This window comes from Hoplias malabaricus, chromosome 8 (genome assembly GCF_029633855.1).
Source record: "Hoplias malabaricus isolate fHopMal1 chromosome 8, fHopMal1.hap1, whole genome shotgun sequence".
Taxonomy (NCBI): Eukaryota; Metazoa; Chordata; class Actinopteri; order Characiformes; family Erythrinidae; genus Hoplias; species Hoplias malabaricus.
The window spans coordinates 18,082,247-18,097,871 of record NC_089807.1 but is presented as its reverse complement, the minus strand read 5'-3'; the positions used below and the strand labels follow the sequence as shown (position 1 = coordinate 18,097,871).

The 15,625-nt window shown below is 40.2% G+C and overlaps 1 protein-coding gene across 4 annotated transcripts in view; it reads right to left on the bottom strand.

Moving 5' to 3' along the window:
* rab11fip5a (RAB11 family interacting protein 5a (class I)) overlaps positions 1-15,625 on the bottom strand; it is a 32,282-nt gene that overhangs the window by 4,974 nt on the left and 11,683 nt on the right. For 2 of the 4 annotated variants that reach the window (XM_066679038.1, XM_066679036.1), the window contains exons 2-4: positions 8,181-8,692; positions 6,053-6,800; positions 524-3,262 (exon numbers count right to left, since the gene is read on the bottom strand). In XM_066679038.1, the coding sequence (XP_066535135.1) occupies positions 524-3,262; positions 6,053-6,800; positions 8,181-8,595 (3,902 nt within the window). In that variant the 5' untranslated portion in view covers positions 8,596-8,692. The remainder of the gene's footprint in view (positions 1-523; positions 3,263-6,052; positions 6,801-8,180; positions 8,693-15,625) is intronic. The other 2 variants (XM_066679037.1, XM_066679039.1) reach the window with 2 other exon arrangements.

Sequence of the window (15,625 nt, the reverse complement as noted above, 5' to 3'; positions counted from 1 at the left end):
AAAGTGTGATCCCAATATTATTGTTAGCACATTTCCTAAAGGCTAATCAGCTTATAGCACAGGTGATAAAGAATCACATCAGAATACATTTTAAAATACCACATGGCTGGTGGAGCTTTTATATGCTTTTCACATTCAACGCCAGTCAAATAGCTGGCATGACAAACTGTGTTGTCACTTGCAAGAAAATACGGTCTCTAAGGCAAAGCACCAAAAGCAGTTTCTTTCTGTAGAGTTTTCAACTTGCTAAACATGAGTGAGAGAGTCACTGAGTGAGTTGCATGAGAGGTCCATTTTTTGCTTTGCCTCTAACGCCACATATAAACTCCACCACCATAAACAGTGATCTTCAAGAATGCAATGCAGATTTTATGCAGATCTTCAGATCCTTACTGCTGTTATTTACTGGAAAATTTGTGTGTATGATATATACACCCAACTGATCACCGAATTTGCATAGAGACTGCATTAGCCACCCCATATCCTAAATGAGATTCCACCTTCACCAACCATTTAACCTCACCTGCTGAGATGAGTGGGCACCTGCTGCTGTTCCTGGGGAAAAATAACATGCGATACAGGCTGTGTAGGGGAAGAGGGGGCTGCAGCCAGGACTGTACTTGGTGATGAATTTGCTGGTGTAAAGGGCATTTTGGAAAAGGGGGATAGGGGCAAAGTATTAGTGCCTACTCCCACATGTGGTGTAGAGGAGGCTATGGGTGAAAGGTCAAACAAAGGAAAGGGAAGGTTTGAGTTGGAATCACATGCTGAAGGCAAGGTCGGCCGGGTCAGGCTTAAAGATTCTGGAGCAGGTGGATCAACTGTAGAGGCACAGTGTCTAGAGCTGTCCAAGTAGGACCTTACTATGTCAGGAACATTTCCAGTTGCTTCTTGTGTATTAATGTTTGTGTGTGAATGTTCAGCACGATAGAACATCACATTTCCACAAGTCTCCATAGGCACAGGGTGTTTGTCAGTGTGTGTGTCAGTAGTTTGCATTGCAGGGTTCTGAAGTAAATCTGTTGTAACTAGGTCCTGAGTAATGCTGGAAGTTTGCTCAGATGGAAAATCAGAGACATATAAATTCACAGCAGGTCGACCAAAATCTGTGATAATATTTATATCCTGAAAACTCACATTTTCCATTGAACTTGTTTGAGGGTCTGATTTCAGAGGATGTTCTTCCATCATCACCTTCTGATTCTCCTCCCATATCAAGCCATGGTTGGTCAATGCCTCCACAGTAGGATAACATATCTGTAGTGCTTCGGTCATAGTATCACCGGGCATGCCCCCTTCTATGGTGCTACACACATTTGAAAGATGGGATTCTGGTGGCTTTGAAATTTGAGCCACAACATTATCAGGGTCCTCAAGAAGCCAAGAAATATTTTGCTCACACTGCTCTTCTAGTATACTCCCCTGACATAGGTTATTAACTGGCAAGATCTCCTGGCATGGTTTGTCTTCTTGAAAAGGGTCATGCTTTGTACTGGGTTCTTGAGAGAACTCAGATACAGATGGGAAATTGTGCTGTGACCTGAAGCTGAAGTACTGCTCTGAGTCTACACTTGTATATAGGCTGTGGAAGAGAAAGCTCCCAGGAGATAGTACGGCATTACGAATTACAGAGTCTGGCTCTGTTTCCATTCTCACATTGGCACTAAGATTAGGCAGACAACCTATAGACTGTGCCCATTTCGTGTCATCTCTACCAGCCTCTTCCTCCAGATGTCCAATCTGGCTGCCAGAAAAAATACTGACCTTGAAGTTGCCCATGGACAGCTCAGGTTGTCCATCCATGATTACATCCTTTGTCAAAAGTGAGTTGCCTGACACTCCTGGTGAAGAAGTCATGATGACGTCCAAATCATTAATCGAATCGAGTGAACCTTCTCCAAAAAGATTATCTTCAATTCTGTCAAAGGACACGCACCATGGTTCACTTCCAATGTCTGTCTCCTCCATTACAACATTTGATTTTATCTCACTGACTGACAATCTTGATGATTCTGCTGTTATGTGGGCAAGAGAACCATCCAACTGTGCATCATCTTTAATGAAAGACTCTTTAGATTTTACTTCCCCACCTACTGTCTTGACACTTTCATCCACTCCAAAGCTGCTCATCCTAGACTTTGGTACTTGAAGGTCATGATTTCTGTCCAAAGACTCAGAAGTTAGGACTGAAGGATGTTTGGTAACATCAGAGCTATTACAGTTAGGCACAGATGTCATAAGTGTTTCAACAGACTTGGTGTCATCTGGCAACATGTTGGAGGAAAGGGATGCGACTGTTTCATGATCTGTTTTCTTGTCCACTGTAAGCTCTAGAGGATCTAAAGGTTTAGAGTCAAGTTCTGAAACCTCAGGAGTTAGAAATGACAGTTCATTGAATGAGTTGCTGTCTGACACCTGAGACTCCTGTACATAGTACTCAATGTTTGAGACTGCACTGAATTTGTTCTGATTTACAGAGCAACCTGAGTGTGCCAGGTGAGGACAATCTAGTGCATTCAGCTCAGAGAAGTCTATGCTTGAGTTCTGTGGAAAGTCAGATTCATATATTGTAGCTCCTTGAGCAGAAAAAATATGAAGCTCAGTGTTGGAAGTGTTAGAGCAATTAGAATCAGGTTCACTTTTGGAAGAACTAAAATTATCTACAGTCAAAAGGTATGTTGTAGCAGTATTGTCTACTAGAGCTTCACCCTTAATGGACACTGTCAGGTCACCCTCAGCATATGGAGATACAGGGTCAGGTTGTTTAATCAGCAGAGGAGGTGGATTAATCATCTCAGAGGACTTAAGTCTATCACTTACAAAGTTATCCCAGTCTGAATGTCTCTCAGCTTGGGAAGCTGGTAAATTATCAGTGTGATACTTTGATATATCAGTCAGGTTTGTAATTGTGCCTATTTGTGATACAGCATCTACCGAGTATGATTGTGCATTTCCATCGTTGGGTAAATCTGGAAATGTGGAGAGGTTTCTTGAACAGGAGGGTATTGTCTCAGGTTGGCTGTGGGCTGGGCTGATAAGAGAGGGTAAAGCAGGAGTTAAAGGATTAACTGTGCACAGCTCCTGAAAGAAAGGATTCTGCTGCAACACAGAAAAGAAAGGGTTGGCAGAAGAGAGCAAAGTGGGCGAGGTGAATGGGTTAGTGTGGTGCTGAATCATGCTCTGTGATGGGTCAGTTGGGGTCAGGGGTGAAAGGGGCATGATTGTGCTGGAGTTGGATTCTGCCTGGTCACCAACCAGTTGGCTGTGAAAAGAAGGCACATACAGTCCACATAATTAGTGAGAACACCTGTCCCATCAGTTAACATTTACACACTTACCACAGACGTGAATTATTAATTTTGTGTCGACCACAAACCTTTAGTGAAGTATTATTCTGGGGCAGTGAACAGTTAAAATTCTAAACAACACTGCAGAGTATTCAGGTCAGGGATTATTAGCCTTGGATTTAAACTCATTTCAAAATAAAACAGAGGCAAGCATCAGAAAGAAAACAGGATCAAAATGAATGCACAAGTAGTAAGTGAACCAGTCCACATTTTCTGTATGTTGGAGGAGAGCAAAGTGCTCTCAGTGCTGAGCTAGGAAATGCCATAATGATTATCCAACCATATGAGAGAAATGTGCGAGCAGCAGAAACAGAAAGCAAATTCATAAAATGTGGAAAATAAGACTGTAGCCTTAATATAATATTGGTTAGTGATACAATAATACAGCTTGTGAGTGATCTGTTTATGTACCATTGATGCCTGTATACGTACATACATACTTCAATAAACATTCCATAAAAATATTTATGATATTAAGTAATCCAGCTATACAGTATTGTGTCAATCTGTTTTCTGGGAGCTGATGCTGATCACTGAGTGCAAGTAGCAAAAACACAAACATAAAATAAATGTTAGAAGGCAGATATCACAGTCAAGGTAATACGTCTCTAGAGATAATTTGTCTTACTTCTTCTCATTTCTGATATTTCATGAAATTGACTTCCTCATGAACAGGTACTGTTAAAACTCTGCCAGACGAGTGAGGTGTCCTTTCAGCAAACGCAGTGAACTTTGACAAAAATTTTCTGGGGCCGTGTGCGAACGCAGGACACAAATATTTGTAGATGGGGTGAGGCTCAAGATTGGAAATAGCTGGCAGATGAAGGTAAGAAACTACAGGTCTCAAAGTACATTTCATTAACTACACTGAGGCCAAACATGGTGTTGTACTCAAAGTAAATTGATAGTATATTTTATAGAGTTAACAATTCCATTTGTGGATGTAGTAGATGAAGGTTTTAAAAGGAAGAAGGTATAGTACACAGACTATGTGGCTGAGGTGAGAGAACATGGGTGGCAAGTGCATGCAAAACTGGTTGTGTATTATGGGATTTATAGCGAGGTCTGTCGCATCTTTGCTGTGCAGTTTGGTATTAGGGGTCAAAAGCTAAGGGCAGCAGTGAAGGAGTTATCAAAAGTAGCTCAAAAATACTAGTCACTGGTTGTGGATAAGGAGAGCATGGACTAGTTGGGAAATGCACTATAAAATGTGGAATGTGTGTGTGTGTGTGGTATGATAGGGCTGTAAAACTACCTTGGATTTGAGTGGATTTGGGATGCCAGACTTCACAGTTAAATATTCTGGAGGTATCTTGGGCTTAATTCAGGGAAACATTGATGAAAGTAGGTGCCTACCTTATGAGCCCTGTAAACAGCTAGCGATGCAGTTGCTGTGCTGGGTATGCATGAGCATCTATACGTGTTAGGTGTATATATATTCAACAATAGATGATAACAGAAATCCTGAGCTGGCATGTATGAAGAGAGTGGATGAAGCTCAATATGAAAACCTCTACATGAAGCTCAAATGGATCAACATGGGATATTTCACATCTTATTCTGTGCATACTTACAATCTGTCATTCATTGTTGCCAAAATTAACTGAATCTTGAGAAATTCATATCTGGGCTAAATATCAATTAACCTCAGTAAACATGTTTAATAATCCACAAAAACAAAAGTCAATGTACTGATGTTCCCAGTGTAACGTGGCTGCTTGTTTCAGAATAAATGGATGGGAATGTCAGGAAAGTATGTGACACTGGCATGCCTTTAGTCAAAAGATGCTTTGTCTTTTTTGTTCCTACTTCATTTTAAATATGAGAAATAGATGCTTGCAATGCATTGCAAAAAAGGGAACACATTATATAAATAAATTAGTTCATGCTTGAGTATAAGAGCATCCAGGAAATATCTACTCAAGATTCACGGGTGGAACCAGATTCAGGGAGAAATTCAGGCACGCCAGAGAACTTGTGGTAATATACTAGAGGCACAACAACTTTTTTACGAAACAAAAAATCCTTAAAAAAATAAATAAAATAAAAACCCACACAGACTGTTGCCCAATAAATTTCATAAAAAAAAACAAACTAAAGTTTATTTTCTTTGATGTTTTGTAGCGCTCACCACTGCCCAAACAAAGATTGGTGACCAATAGTCACCAGTGGTCTGACAGCAACAGACAACGAATACTTGGCCTGGTGTTTGAGAGGCTCAAGAAGACAGGGCATGCATGTGCGTGTATATGTGCACATTTCATTATTTCTGTGTCACAGTACATTTAACAAAATATTCTCTCCACACCCAACAGCCACATGAAAACAAAGCATTTACCAATTTGAAAATAAACACACCTAGAGCAGGAACAACTTGTGTGACTGGTAAATTCACTGCCCGAGAATAATTAAGAGGTGGTTACACACACCACAGTCCCACAGAAACATCACATCCACAGTGCCTACACACCTCTGAATGACAGGAAACAAGCAGCAAAGTGAGGACAGAGTGAGAGAGTGCAGCTGAAACCGCAAAAGGAGAGAAATAAATACACAGGAGTCCAGGTCTCCAGGGAAACACCCGTCTCCGCAATGCAGCTGCTGTAACTAGAATCTCAAAAGTAACTGACAGCACATACACAAGCCCCCTTTCCTTTCTTTTGATTAATTAATAATTATAATATTTAGGTAGGATTACTGTTTACCTGGGTTTGCTGTCCTTGGAGCTGAACCATCCTCTGTGCTTTCCTTCTGTAGGTGGATGACCATGGCTTGTTTCTTGTTTGCCCATTCCTGACCCTTTCCCAGCAGAATCACTGCCTCGTCCATGCGAGAACAAGCCCCGCTTCTTCTTGCTTTGAATCTCTGTCTCTGAAACTGTCACCTCCACCTCAGGTTCATCTGAAACCAACCCAGAATGCTCCAGTGCTGCAGCAATGGCAGCTTTCTCCTCTTCTCCAGGTTTATCAAAGGACCAGCGGCGGCCGTCCATAGGGCCTCCAGCTTGACGCTCTTCTCCACGGCGAGATAAGTTCTGCAAGGACAGGGAGAGTGCAGAACCCTTCTGGAGCAGACCTAGAGCAGGCAGCAGAGGCTCAGGCCTGGACTTGGACTCTGCTTTAGGCAGCTGGCTCTGAGACTCTGTGCTGGGCTTGGGTTCTGGACGATTTCCTGTTTGAGCCTGAGTCAGGTTGGTTTTCTCTGAGGAACTCATCTGAGATGGAGTTTTCATTGGCTCTTGATGGGTCTGTGGCTTGGGCTGCTGTAGTATCAGCGAAGGTGGTTGGTGAGTAAGTGGAGATGTCTCCACAGGATTGCCATTCACACAGACAGAGGGTAAGAGAATGGGGGTGTCGTCATTGGTTAGGGAACGAGGCACCTGAATGCTAAGGTCACATGGATCAAACGCATGCTTGACTGGAGAGACCTGCGGTGAGGGTGCTACCGTGTGCTCTGCAGAAGAGAAAAACACTTTGCTCTGATATGCTTCATTTATTAGGGTGCAAAAGCATAGAGAGTGACACCACTATCTTCAGCAGAGTACCCTTTACTCAGATCCTAGTTTAGGCAGGAACACCAAGGTGCACCATTAGAGTGACTTTGGGGTAGCATCAGACTTTTTTTTTTTAAATTAATATCTTTCACTGATGTTTTTACACGGAGCAGATCTTGTTAATGCAGGTTTGAGTGTCTTGCCAATGGATTCTTCCTGTTATAGGATGATGTTCCTACCTGAGCTAGAAATCAAGCCATGGTCTGTTAAGTGGGAGGCAGCAGATTTACACATTACACTATAACAACCAAGTATAGTCAATATATATTTGAGGATGTTTACACAAATTTAGTAAAATGGCAAATCATTTTGTTCACTTGTTTTAAAAAAAATAAAAATAAAAATAAAATAAAATTATGATGGATTCTAGGTTAGTGATTAGGGCAATATTTTGAAACTAGGACACCCAGTGCTTTTCTTTTTTTTTTTTATTTAGGTTTCTGACTAATGATCTAGTTAAACACTGAACAGTTATCCACTTAATCATTGAATTAAGAACACCTACCTTATATCTACACTCATGTTCATTTTGGCTGCTCCACTGACCATACAGGAGCGCTCTAATTCTACGGTTACACACTGTAGTCCTCCTGTTTCTCCACATACGTTATCTCGATTTCATCCAGCTCTTCAAACATCAGGACTCCCATAAAAGCGCAACCAAGCAGGTATGATTTAGGTGGATAATTCTCATCACTGCAGTGACACTGACGTGGTGATATGTTAGTGTTTATTGTGCTGATAGAAGTCGATCAGACACAGCAGTGCTGCTAGAGATTTTAGCACTCGGTGTCACTGCTGGACTGAGAAAATTCCACCAACCAAAAACACACAGCCAGCAGTGTCCTGTGTCCACTGATGAAGGACTAGACAAACCATGCAGCAAGAGATGAGCTACTGCCACTGACTTTACATGTACAAGGTGAACAGATGAGGTATGAGTGTCTAACAGAGAGAACAGTGAGTGTACAGTGTTTAAAAACTCCAGTAACATTGTTGTGTCTGATCCACTCGTACCAGCAAAACACACACTAACACCACCACAGCATCATACATGCTATGTGGGGGGTCCTCTGAGGGCAATTGAAGATCAGGGTGAAATGGGAATGAGCAATTATGCAGAGAATAAGGTGGACTACAGTTTGTAGTCTGGACTACAGAACTAAAAAGTTAGAATCTTGTCCATTCATCAAAAACCTTAAAAAGGTGTAACAAAAATTAACCAAGCAGATTGTTGTATTATGACATTCTCTTTCAACCAAATCTGTTTATGCATCTACCTGGGCTGTTATCCGCAGTCAGGTTGCTGCTGTTGCTTGGGGAGTTTGACAGATCAGAGACCACCACACTGATGCCAGCAGTAGGGCTGAGGCTACCCCCTCTGGAGGACGACTCGCTGCTCTCGGAGCCCAGAGAAGTGCTGGAACGGGTATCTGAAGACTTCCTTAACCTTCCTCGTAGGAAGAAACTCCTCATCTTACTCCTCCTCAGCTCCCCACCTTCATCATCTTCATAGTCTTCCTCCCCTCCACCATCACTCGGCAGCCGCCCCCTCACCCTTGCAATTGCCCCATAGCCCCCGGGGACAATGGCTGAGGAGGATTCTTCATCACTGCCACGTTTCCGTGCACGCATACGCTCTCGCAGTTTCTCAAAGGCAGAGTGAGGCTTGTCTTTCATGGAAAGGTCATACATACTGGCAGTCAGGTTGTGGCGAGTAAACTGCACTGTAACCTGCAGCTCTCCTCTTTCCTTCTCCTTTTTACCAGTCTTAGAGTGAAGCTTGTACCATCTGTGGGCAAATTAAATAAGCATACAGATTAACAGAAATCACTCAGAAGGCAAATATTTCCTAAATGAACTTTAACTTGTTAAAACATCAACAGGACGAAACATGAAACCACACAACTGTTTTTTCAAAAGTAATTCAGTAAATGTAGTGGGGCAGCCATGGCTTTATAGTCACAGTGCTGTCCTCCACACTACAGACGTGTGTGTGTTAAGAGGTGCAAACTCAAAATTAATAAATATGTGTTTTAAAACTTAACCGGCCTCGCATAGTCCTATTTAAAGGTGCAATAAAAAATACAAATAAGCTGCTGAGTAACGCTAATATTAGCCTTGTATACTGTTCTGAAGCTCCAAAATTCTCTAACTTGTCTCGTACTCATTCACATGGGTTCAGCGTCCTCAACATAGTAACCCACGTCAACTTTGCATCTGGGGGTGGGGGAGATGACAACTCCTTTCATGTCCTGAATTTGGACTGCAGTAAGTTTCATCTAATCAGTACAGTATAAACCTTAAGATTTTATTTAGCTATAGCCTTCAATGAGAGTCAGAAATAATGTGAGCATTTGTTTTTCTATCGCTTAATTACTGATCATGAAAATTGCATAGCATATTTTAATTTGGAAAAATATGCCTATTAAATAGAATATTTTTTTTTAATTTTTGTACTGAGACCTTGCGACAACAAAAATAATTAAACAAATAAATACAATTATAATTATAAAAAAATGATAAACATTTACATCCATTACCAAATATGGAGAGACAAGAAGTGCTACTGACAAGAGGAAATGGTTCACATATGCTTCTTCTTTAGAGGGGCTCAATTAATCTCTCAAATTACTACACATAGAGAGGACCAAAGACAGATGCAGAGACTATATCTCTGAGAAGTAATCAATGCTCTTCCAGTGTGCACAGGCTCAGATTCCTGTCATGTATACTGTATACTTTTATTTACTATGACCAGCACAGATCAGCATTTCCTCTGAGTCTCTGATGAATGAGCCAAAGAAACCACTACAAACATCCGACAAGCGAGATTTAAATAAATGAAACGAAAAAACACCTTACTCAATTTCATCTGTAACACCAGCAGTAAGGTTAGGCTTACGTGCTAGTACTGATATTGATACGGACTAGTACAGATATTGTACTGATATTGCTATATGGTGAATGGTGTCTCATGAAACGTGCTACTGCTCACAATTTTTAGGTGAACACTAAGGTATAGATAATACCATATACTGCTGTATTTAAAAACGTGCACGCTATCTCAAAATGAGGGCGGTATTATGACGTGTGCAATTAGTCAAATTTCTGTTCTGTGTCTTTAAGAACATGGCTAAACAATTTTGTGCATTTAAGTGAGCCACAGGGAGGGGGCGCTGTGGGAGCTCACTGACAACTAGAGTTGTGGAGGAAAATAAGCCCAGTAGCCCACTGCATCTGTGAGTTTTGTGCTGAGCTTTAGTGAAGAGGTCAGAAGACCCTTTACTCGACATTATGCTCACAGGTAAGAGGCTTTATCCCCTATGTGCGTTTTGAGCCTCAGTTTGCTGGAAAATTATCTGCTGTGGTGTGCTAAACCAAGTGCCTGTTAGCTGGCCAGCACTGCTTCTAAACAGTATGGAACTGTCTTAGTTTGCTTATTTTTATTATTTATTTATTTATGTTAACTTTTCTGTTCCTCTCTGAAATTTAAAAAGAAAAATCAGAGGAATGAGTTTGACTGTTTGGGTGTAACGTTCACACACAGTCTTGCTTCATCTCTGATTATTTGATCACTGGGTGTTTCAAAAATACTTCTCCTTTTCATAATTTCATGTCTGGATGCATCACTTGAGAAATGAACCTAAAGCAAAAAGCCTTCAAAAGGTCTACCAATCCAAAACTAGAAAAGCATTATCATTATCTGGACCAAGTTCTTCACAAACTTTCCTAATATCCTATGTTAACACAAAGCAACATGCTTTGTATTCACATGATTTACCCTCTTTGAATGAATTACAACAGGTAGCCTATTAGATCACAAAGAAGAACTGTTTTCAGAGTTTTATATACAACCCCCTGCTTTTGTTAGTGTGTACTTTCAATGCAAAATATTTCCAAATGTGGTCAAAAGACCTTCACGGTTTTTAACCCTTAACCCAACATAATTCTCTTCCAGGCTTCAGCAGCTAGTCCTAGGGATCGTCTACAATTGTGAGGAATGGCAGATCACTCTGGTTTGTTTATGCTGAGAGGCTCTGTGTCTTTTATGGTGGAACAATATGTGTGAATTCTGTTTGAATTACCACAACTCATTTGTAATTCGAGTTGCTTAGTTTTGTCGCTTGGAAACAATAAAAATATATTACCCACCAACAGAGGAAAAACAAAAGCAATATCCTAATCTCATTGTGCTTTTCAAAGTAAAGAGTTTTCTTCGTGGTCTAAAAACTCCAGATGCCCTTTCTCTGCTGTGAGCAGAGATTAACATTGTTTTTTTGTTTTTTTTTACTACCCATTTACAGACACAGACTTCATAAACACATTAGATGTGTTTCAAGTGTAAATAGACTGGAGAGCTGCAAATGGTGAGGAGACATCCTAAGAATTTTATAAAAAGTGCTTTTTGATTTAAATCATGATTATCGCTTTTATGGCATTCCCTTAAGAAAAAACAATGAGTTAGGCTTCTTTAAAAAGTGAAGGTTTATGAAAATGTGACTGCAACACTTAGGATGTGAAAATGTAAATATGACCTGTGAATATTCAGCAGTGCAATCCTTCTTTGTCCTGCAGGTTAAACGTTAACAGTACTTTTGTTTGTGCAACGTAAACCACATTTATATCTTCCATTGTCCTTTCCACCTTTAGCACACCCTTTAAAAACATGACACCATGTATGTACTTATGTGGTGAAAATAGGATATACCACTGTTTCCCCACTATGTTCAGGTATGTGCGCACACATGCATTAATATGCACAGATACGCACTCCCACACTCACAAATGCTGACAAATGCAGTACCTTAGAAACGTTCAGTTTTCAGCTCATCAGCAATATTGATCTGCAAATCTATGCAATACACACATGCAGGTGCACACAAATTAGCATTCCTCCCATACTGTTACATACCACTGGGATTGGTATCAGGATACCCTTCAATAACACTGTACATTGAAGTGTTCCCTCAACTCATAACTCTTTACAGTGACTTCATCTTCAAAACGCACACACCCAGCACAAAATGCACCGTAGCACCTAATGTCCTAGATCTCTATTCTTATATACAATTGCCATGTTGCTATGGTTACAGGAGGTAGCACCCGATGAAGGTGACTGGGAAATGTAGTTTAAATGCAAATGAATCAATTTATGTTGGTTCATGTCAAGCAAGGCTGCATGAAAGGAGTACACAGCTGCCAACCAACCACAGACCCTCTGGCTTCAAGTGTTGTTTATTTTTTCCTGAGAATCCTGCATTTCCTTCTTTCTTCGGTTATCAGCATTCATTTATCTTCCATTCACATTCTGCTTCATCATGCAAGAACTGCTGGCCCACTTTCTTTTCCTTTTTCATTTGTCTGGATCTTTCTTACAACAAACACTGAATTTTTTTTTCCATTTTACACACACACACCAGCAGTTTGACTATAATCAAAAGATCCTCGGACCAAAACACATTTCTTTCCTTGGTTCTCTGTTCTGGTAAAGACAGCGTAATCGCACCATTTCAAAACTTAAAATTAATCAGGGCATACATCTAACCTCTACAGTCCAAACATGTACACTCACCTACATACATACCTAAATACCTTCAGCATATCAAAGAGTATATCAAAGACCTCCAGAAGCTCCTCTATCTCTAGCAGGAAATCAAACATTCCCCACCCAAAACCCATAGTACAAAGGAATGTTCAAATGTAAGATCAGCTTTTTCAGTCTGGCTAGGACAAGACAACACTTATGCTTTAAATTTACTTTATCCGGCGGACAGGTCATGATAATCTACCTTTTAACAATAATCTTTATTGCAACAGTAGGTAATACGTTTTGCCTTAAAAGTACAGCCTCAAAATCACTGTGATGCTTCACTAGTCAGTAATAAGGAGCTGTTGTTGCTACTCTGTACAGCACTGCAAAAGATACGCTATGTAACTTTTGGAAGAGGGTAGGAAATCAACCCCCTCCTTCCCCTTTCAGTGCTGTAAAAGCTAATTGCATTCTGCAGCCTTAGGGGGAGCCAAACAGCAAAAATACCAAATATCTCTTAGTGTTGCTTTAAATGTTTACAATTTAAAAGACTAATTGTAAAACACTGTAGAGCAAAACACATAGTATATATAAAACTGATGTGCCTTCAGTGTACATTTAGTACTTCCAACTGCCCTTATACCATATTAGATGTGTGTCCGCGTATTCAATAAAATTAAGTTCTTTTACAATGTCTCCAAATTTGTGCGCATTATTTTGGTTAAAGTATCTGCAGTGGGGTATTAGCAGAGAATGAGGAGAGGGTGAATATCTTTCTCTGTCCTGTTCTGTGATCTTACCACTGCTGAAAAATAAGATGTTCAAACTGCATATGCAGTTGTGAATGTGCACAACTCTAACCACAGCTACCAAAAATAAATACCCAACAGATCATGAAAAGGATGACAACTGAGAAACACGTGGTTAAAAATATAGGTGCCAAAAACATTTCTTCATCTAATGATGATACAAAGAATAACCCAAATCTATAGTATCTTACAGTGCAAGGTTATTTGATGTAGAATTTTGGTAAAATATGACTAACATATTTAAAGCTTAAATAACGTAAAAATTCAGATCAGCTTGAAGCTAAAATTGATCAATAAATCAACTCTCTCGCTGTCACTTATCTATCGACCTTGGACTCCATCCACAGGTTCATTTAAGAAACCCATGTCACCAATGCCACTTCAAAAGTTGAGCAACAAAACTGCACCCACCCTGGTGACCACTTTATTTGAAGGACATTAGAAGACAGTTTAATTCAAGTAGAACTGCCTTCAGCCAATCAGCCTAAGCCAAAGCAGGAAACCAAGAACCCACCTGTCTGAGATGACCACTGAAGCATTAAATGGTCTTGTATACACACTAGTGCACAAAGACCACTTTCTCCCTGGTCAACCTGTCCATTTAAGTTTCCCATAATTAGACACAATCTGCAGCACCTACTCCACCAAAAGAAGCTGTGGAGACCAACACAATCCAGAAATTAACCAGTTACCAACAGTGACTCAAGCACTCAAAACAGGAACATTTACACAAAGAGAGAAACCATATCCTGCAAACACACACACACAATTTGAACATGACCCTTTGGCTGTTCTTATTGGGTTAGAAGCCAGAAAAACAGGCTGCATCACTCCAGTCTGAGAATACAGTGAAACTCTATCTTGTGAACCTCATTCCACTCCTCATTCTCTACCTAGTTCTGTTTCTGCTCTTTCCAATCTCATTAATGATGTCTTAAAAATGTGCCACAATGCAACAGGACATTTATTTAGAGTCAGAATTTTCTCAGAAACTAAAGTGATTTCCTGTTTCCTTTACATACAGAGGAAGTGGTGAATATGAATATTTATCTTGATTGCACCCCTGCATCTCACACACACAAGCACATAAGAGCCGGTGTCTATGACAAGACACAAAGATCCTTCTAAAAAAGGGACACTGGCTAAAATAAAGAGTCTAAGCATCATTATTACAGCTGTAAACATGCCTTTCTTGCTTACTGTGGCACAGCAGTCTCTAAACCCAGATCTCCTGTTTCAGAGACCTAAGGGAAAACCCCTTCTGAAGATGCATCTTTGAAGCACATTTTGAAAGAGCTGTTCAGATGTGATTCTTGGTTGTTGGGGTTTTTTAACCAACTGCTGAATAATATATTTACCCAAAAAAAAAAAAAAAAAAAAAAAAAAAAAAAGTTGAGACCAGTAGAGAATCGCAGTGACTGTGGGAACTACGAAAGCAGGGAAGTGTATTGATGAGAACACCTAAATTATGTGAAAATGTAAACTGAGAAACCAATGATGAGAAAACTCAATACATTAGAATATAATAAAAAGTTAATTAATTTCCGTAATTCAGTTCAAAAAGTGAAAACTCAGATTCATTACAAACAGGAGTGATCCAGTTCAAGTGTTCATTTCATTTTATTTTTGTTTCTTTTAATGTTGATGATTATGACTTACAGGCAATTAAAAAAGTAATTACCTTAGAAAATTTGAATATAAGACCATTAAAAAAAAAAAAAAAAAGACTTTAAATACTGAAAAGTGTGTACATTATATGCAGGTGAGTACTTGTTTGGCTCCTTTTGCATTAAATTACTGCACCAGTGCAGTGGGCATTGGGGTAATCACACTGTGGCAGTGCTGAGGTGTTACGAAAGCCTAGGTTGCTTTGATAGCGGCCTTCAGCTCGTCTGCATTGTTGGGTTTGGTGTCTCTCATCTTCCTCTTGACAATAAGAGAATCTACGGGGTTAAGGTCGGGCGAGTTTGCTGGCCAATCAAAGCACAGTGATACTCTGGTTATTAAACCAGGTATTGGTACTTTTGGCAGTGTGAACATGTGTCAAGTCCTGCTGGAAAAGGAAATCCGCATCTCTATAAAGTTTGTCAGCAGGAGGAAGTTCCTGGTAGACGGCTGCGCTGACTTTGGACTTAATATAACACAGTGGACCAACACCAGCAGATGACATGGCCCCCAAACCATCACTGATTGTGGGAACTTCACACTAGACTCAAGCAGCTTGGATTGTGTGTTTCTCCACTCTTCCTCCAGACTCTGGGACCTTGATTTCCAAATTAAACACAAAAATTTACTTTAATCTGAAAACAAGACTTTGGACACTGAGCAACAGTTCAGTCCTTTTTCTCCTTGGCCCAGGTTAGACACTTCTGGGGTTGTCTCT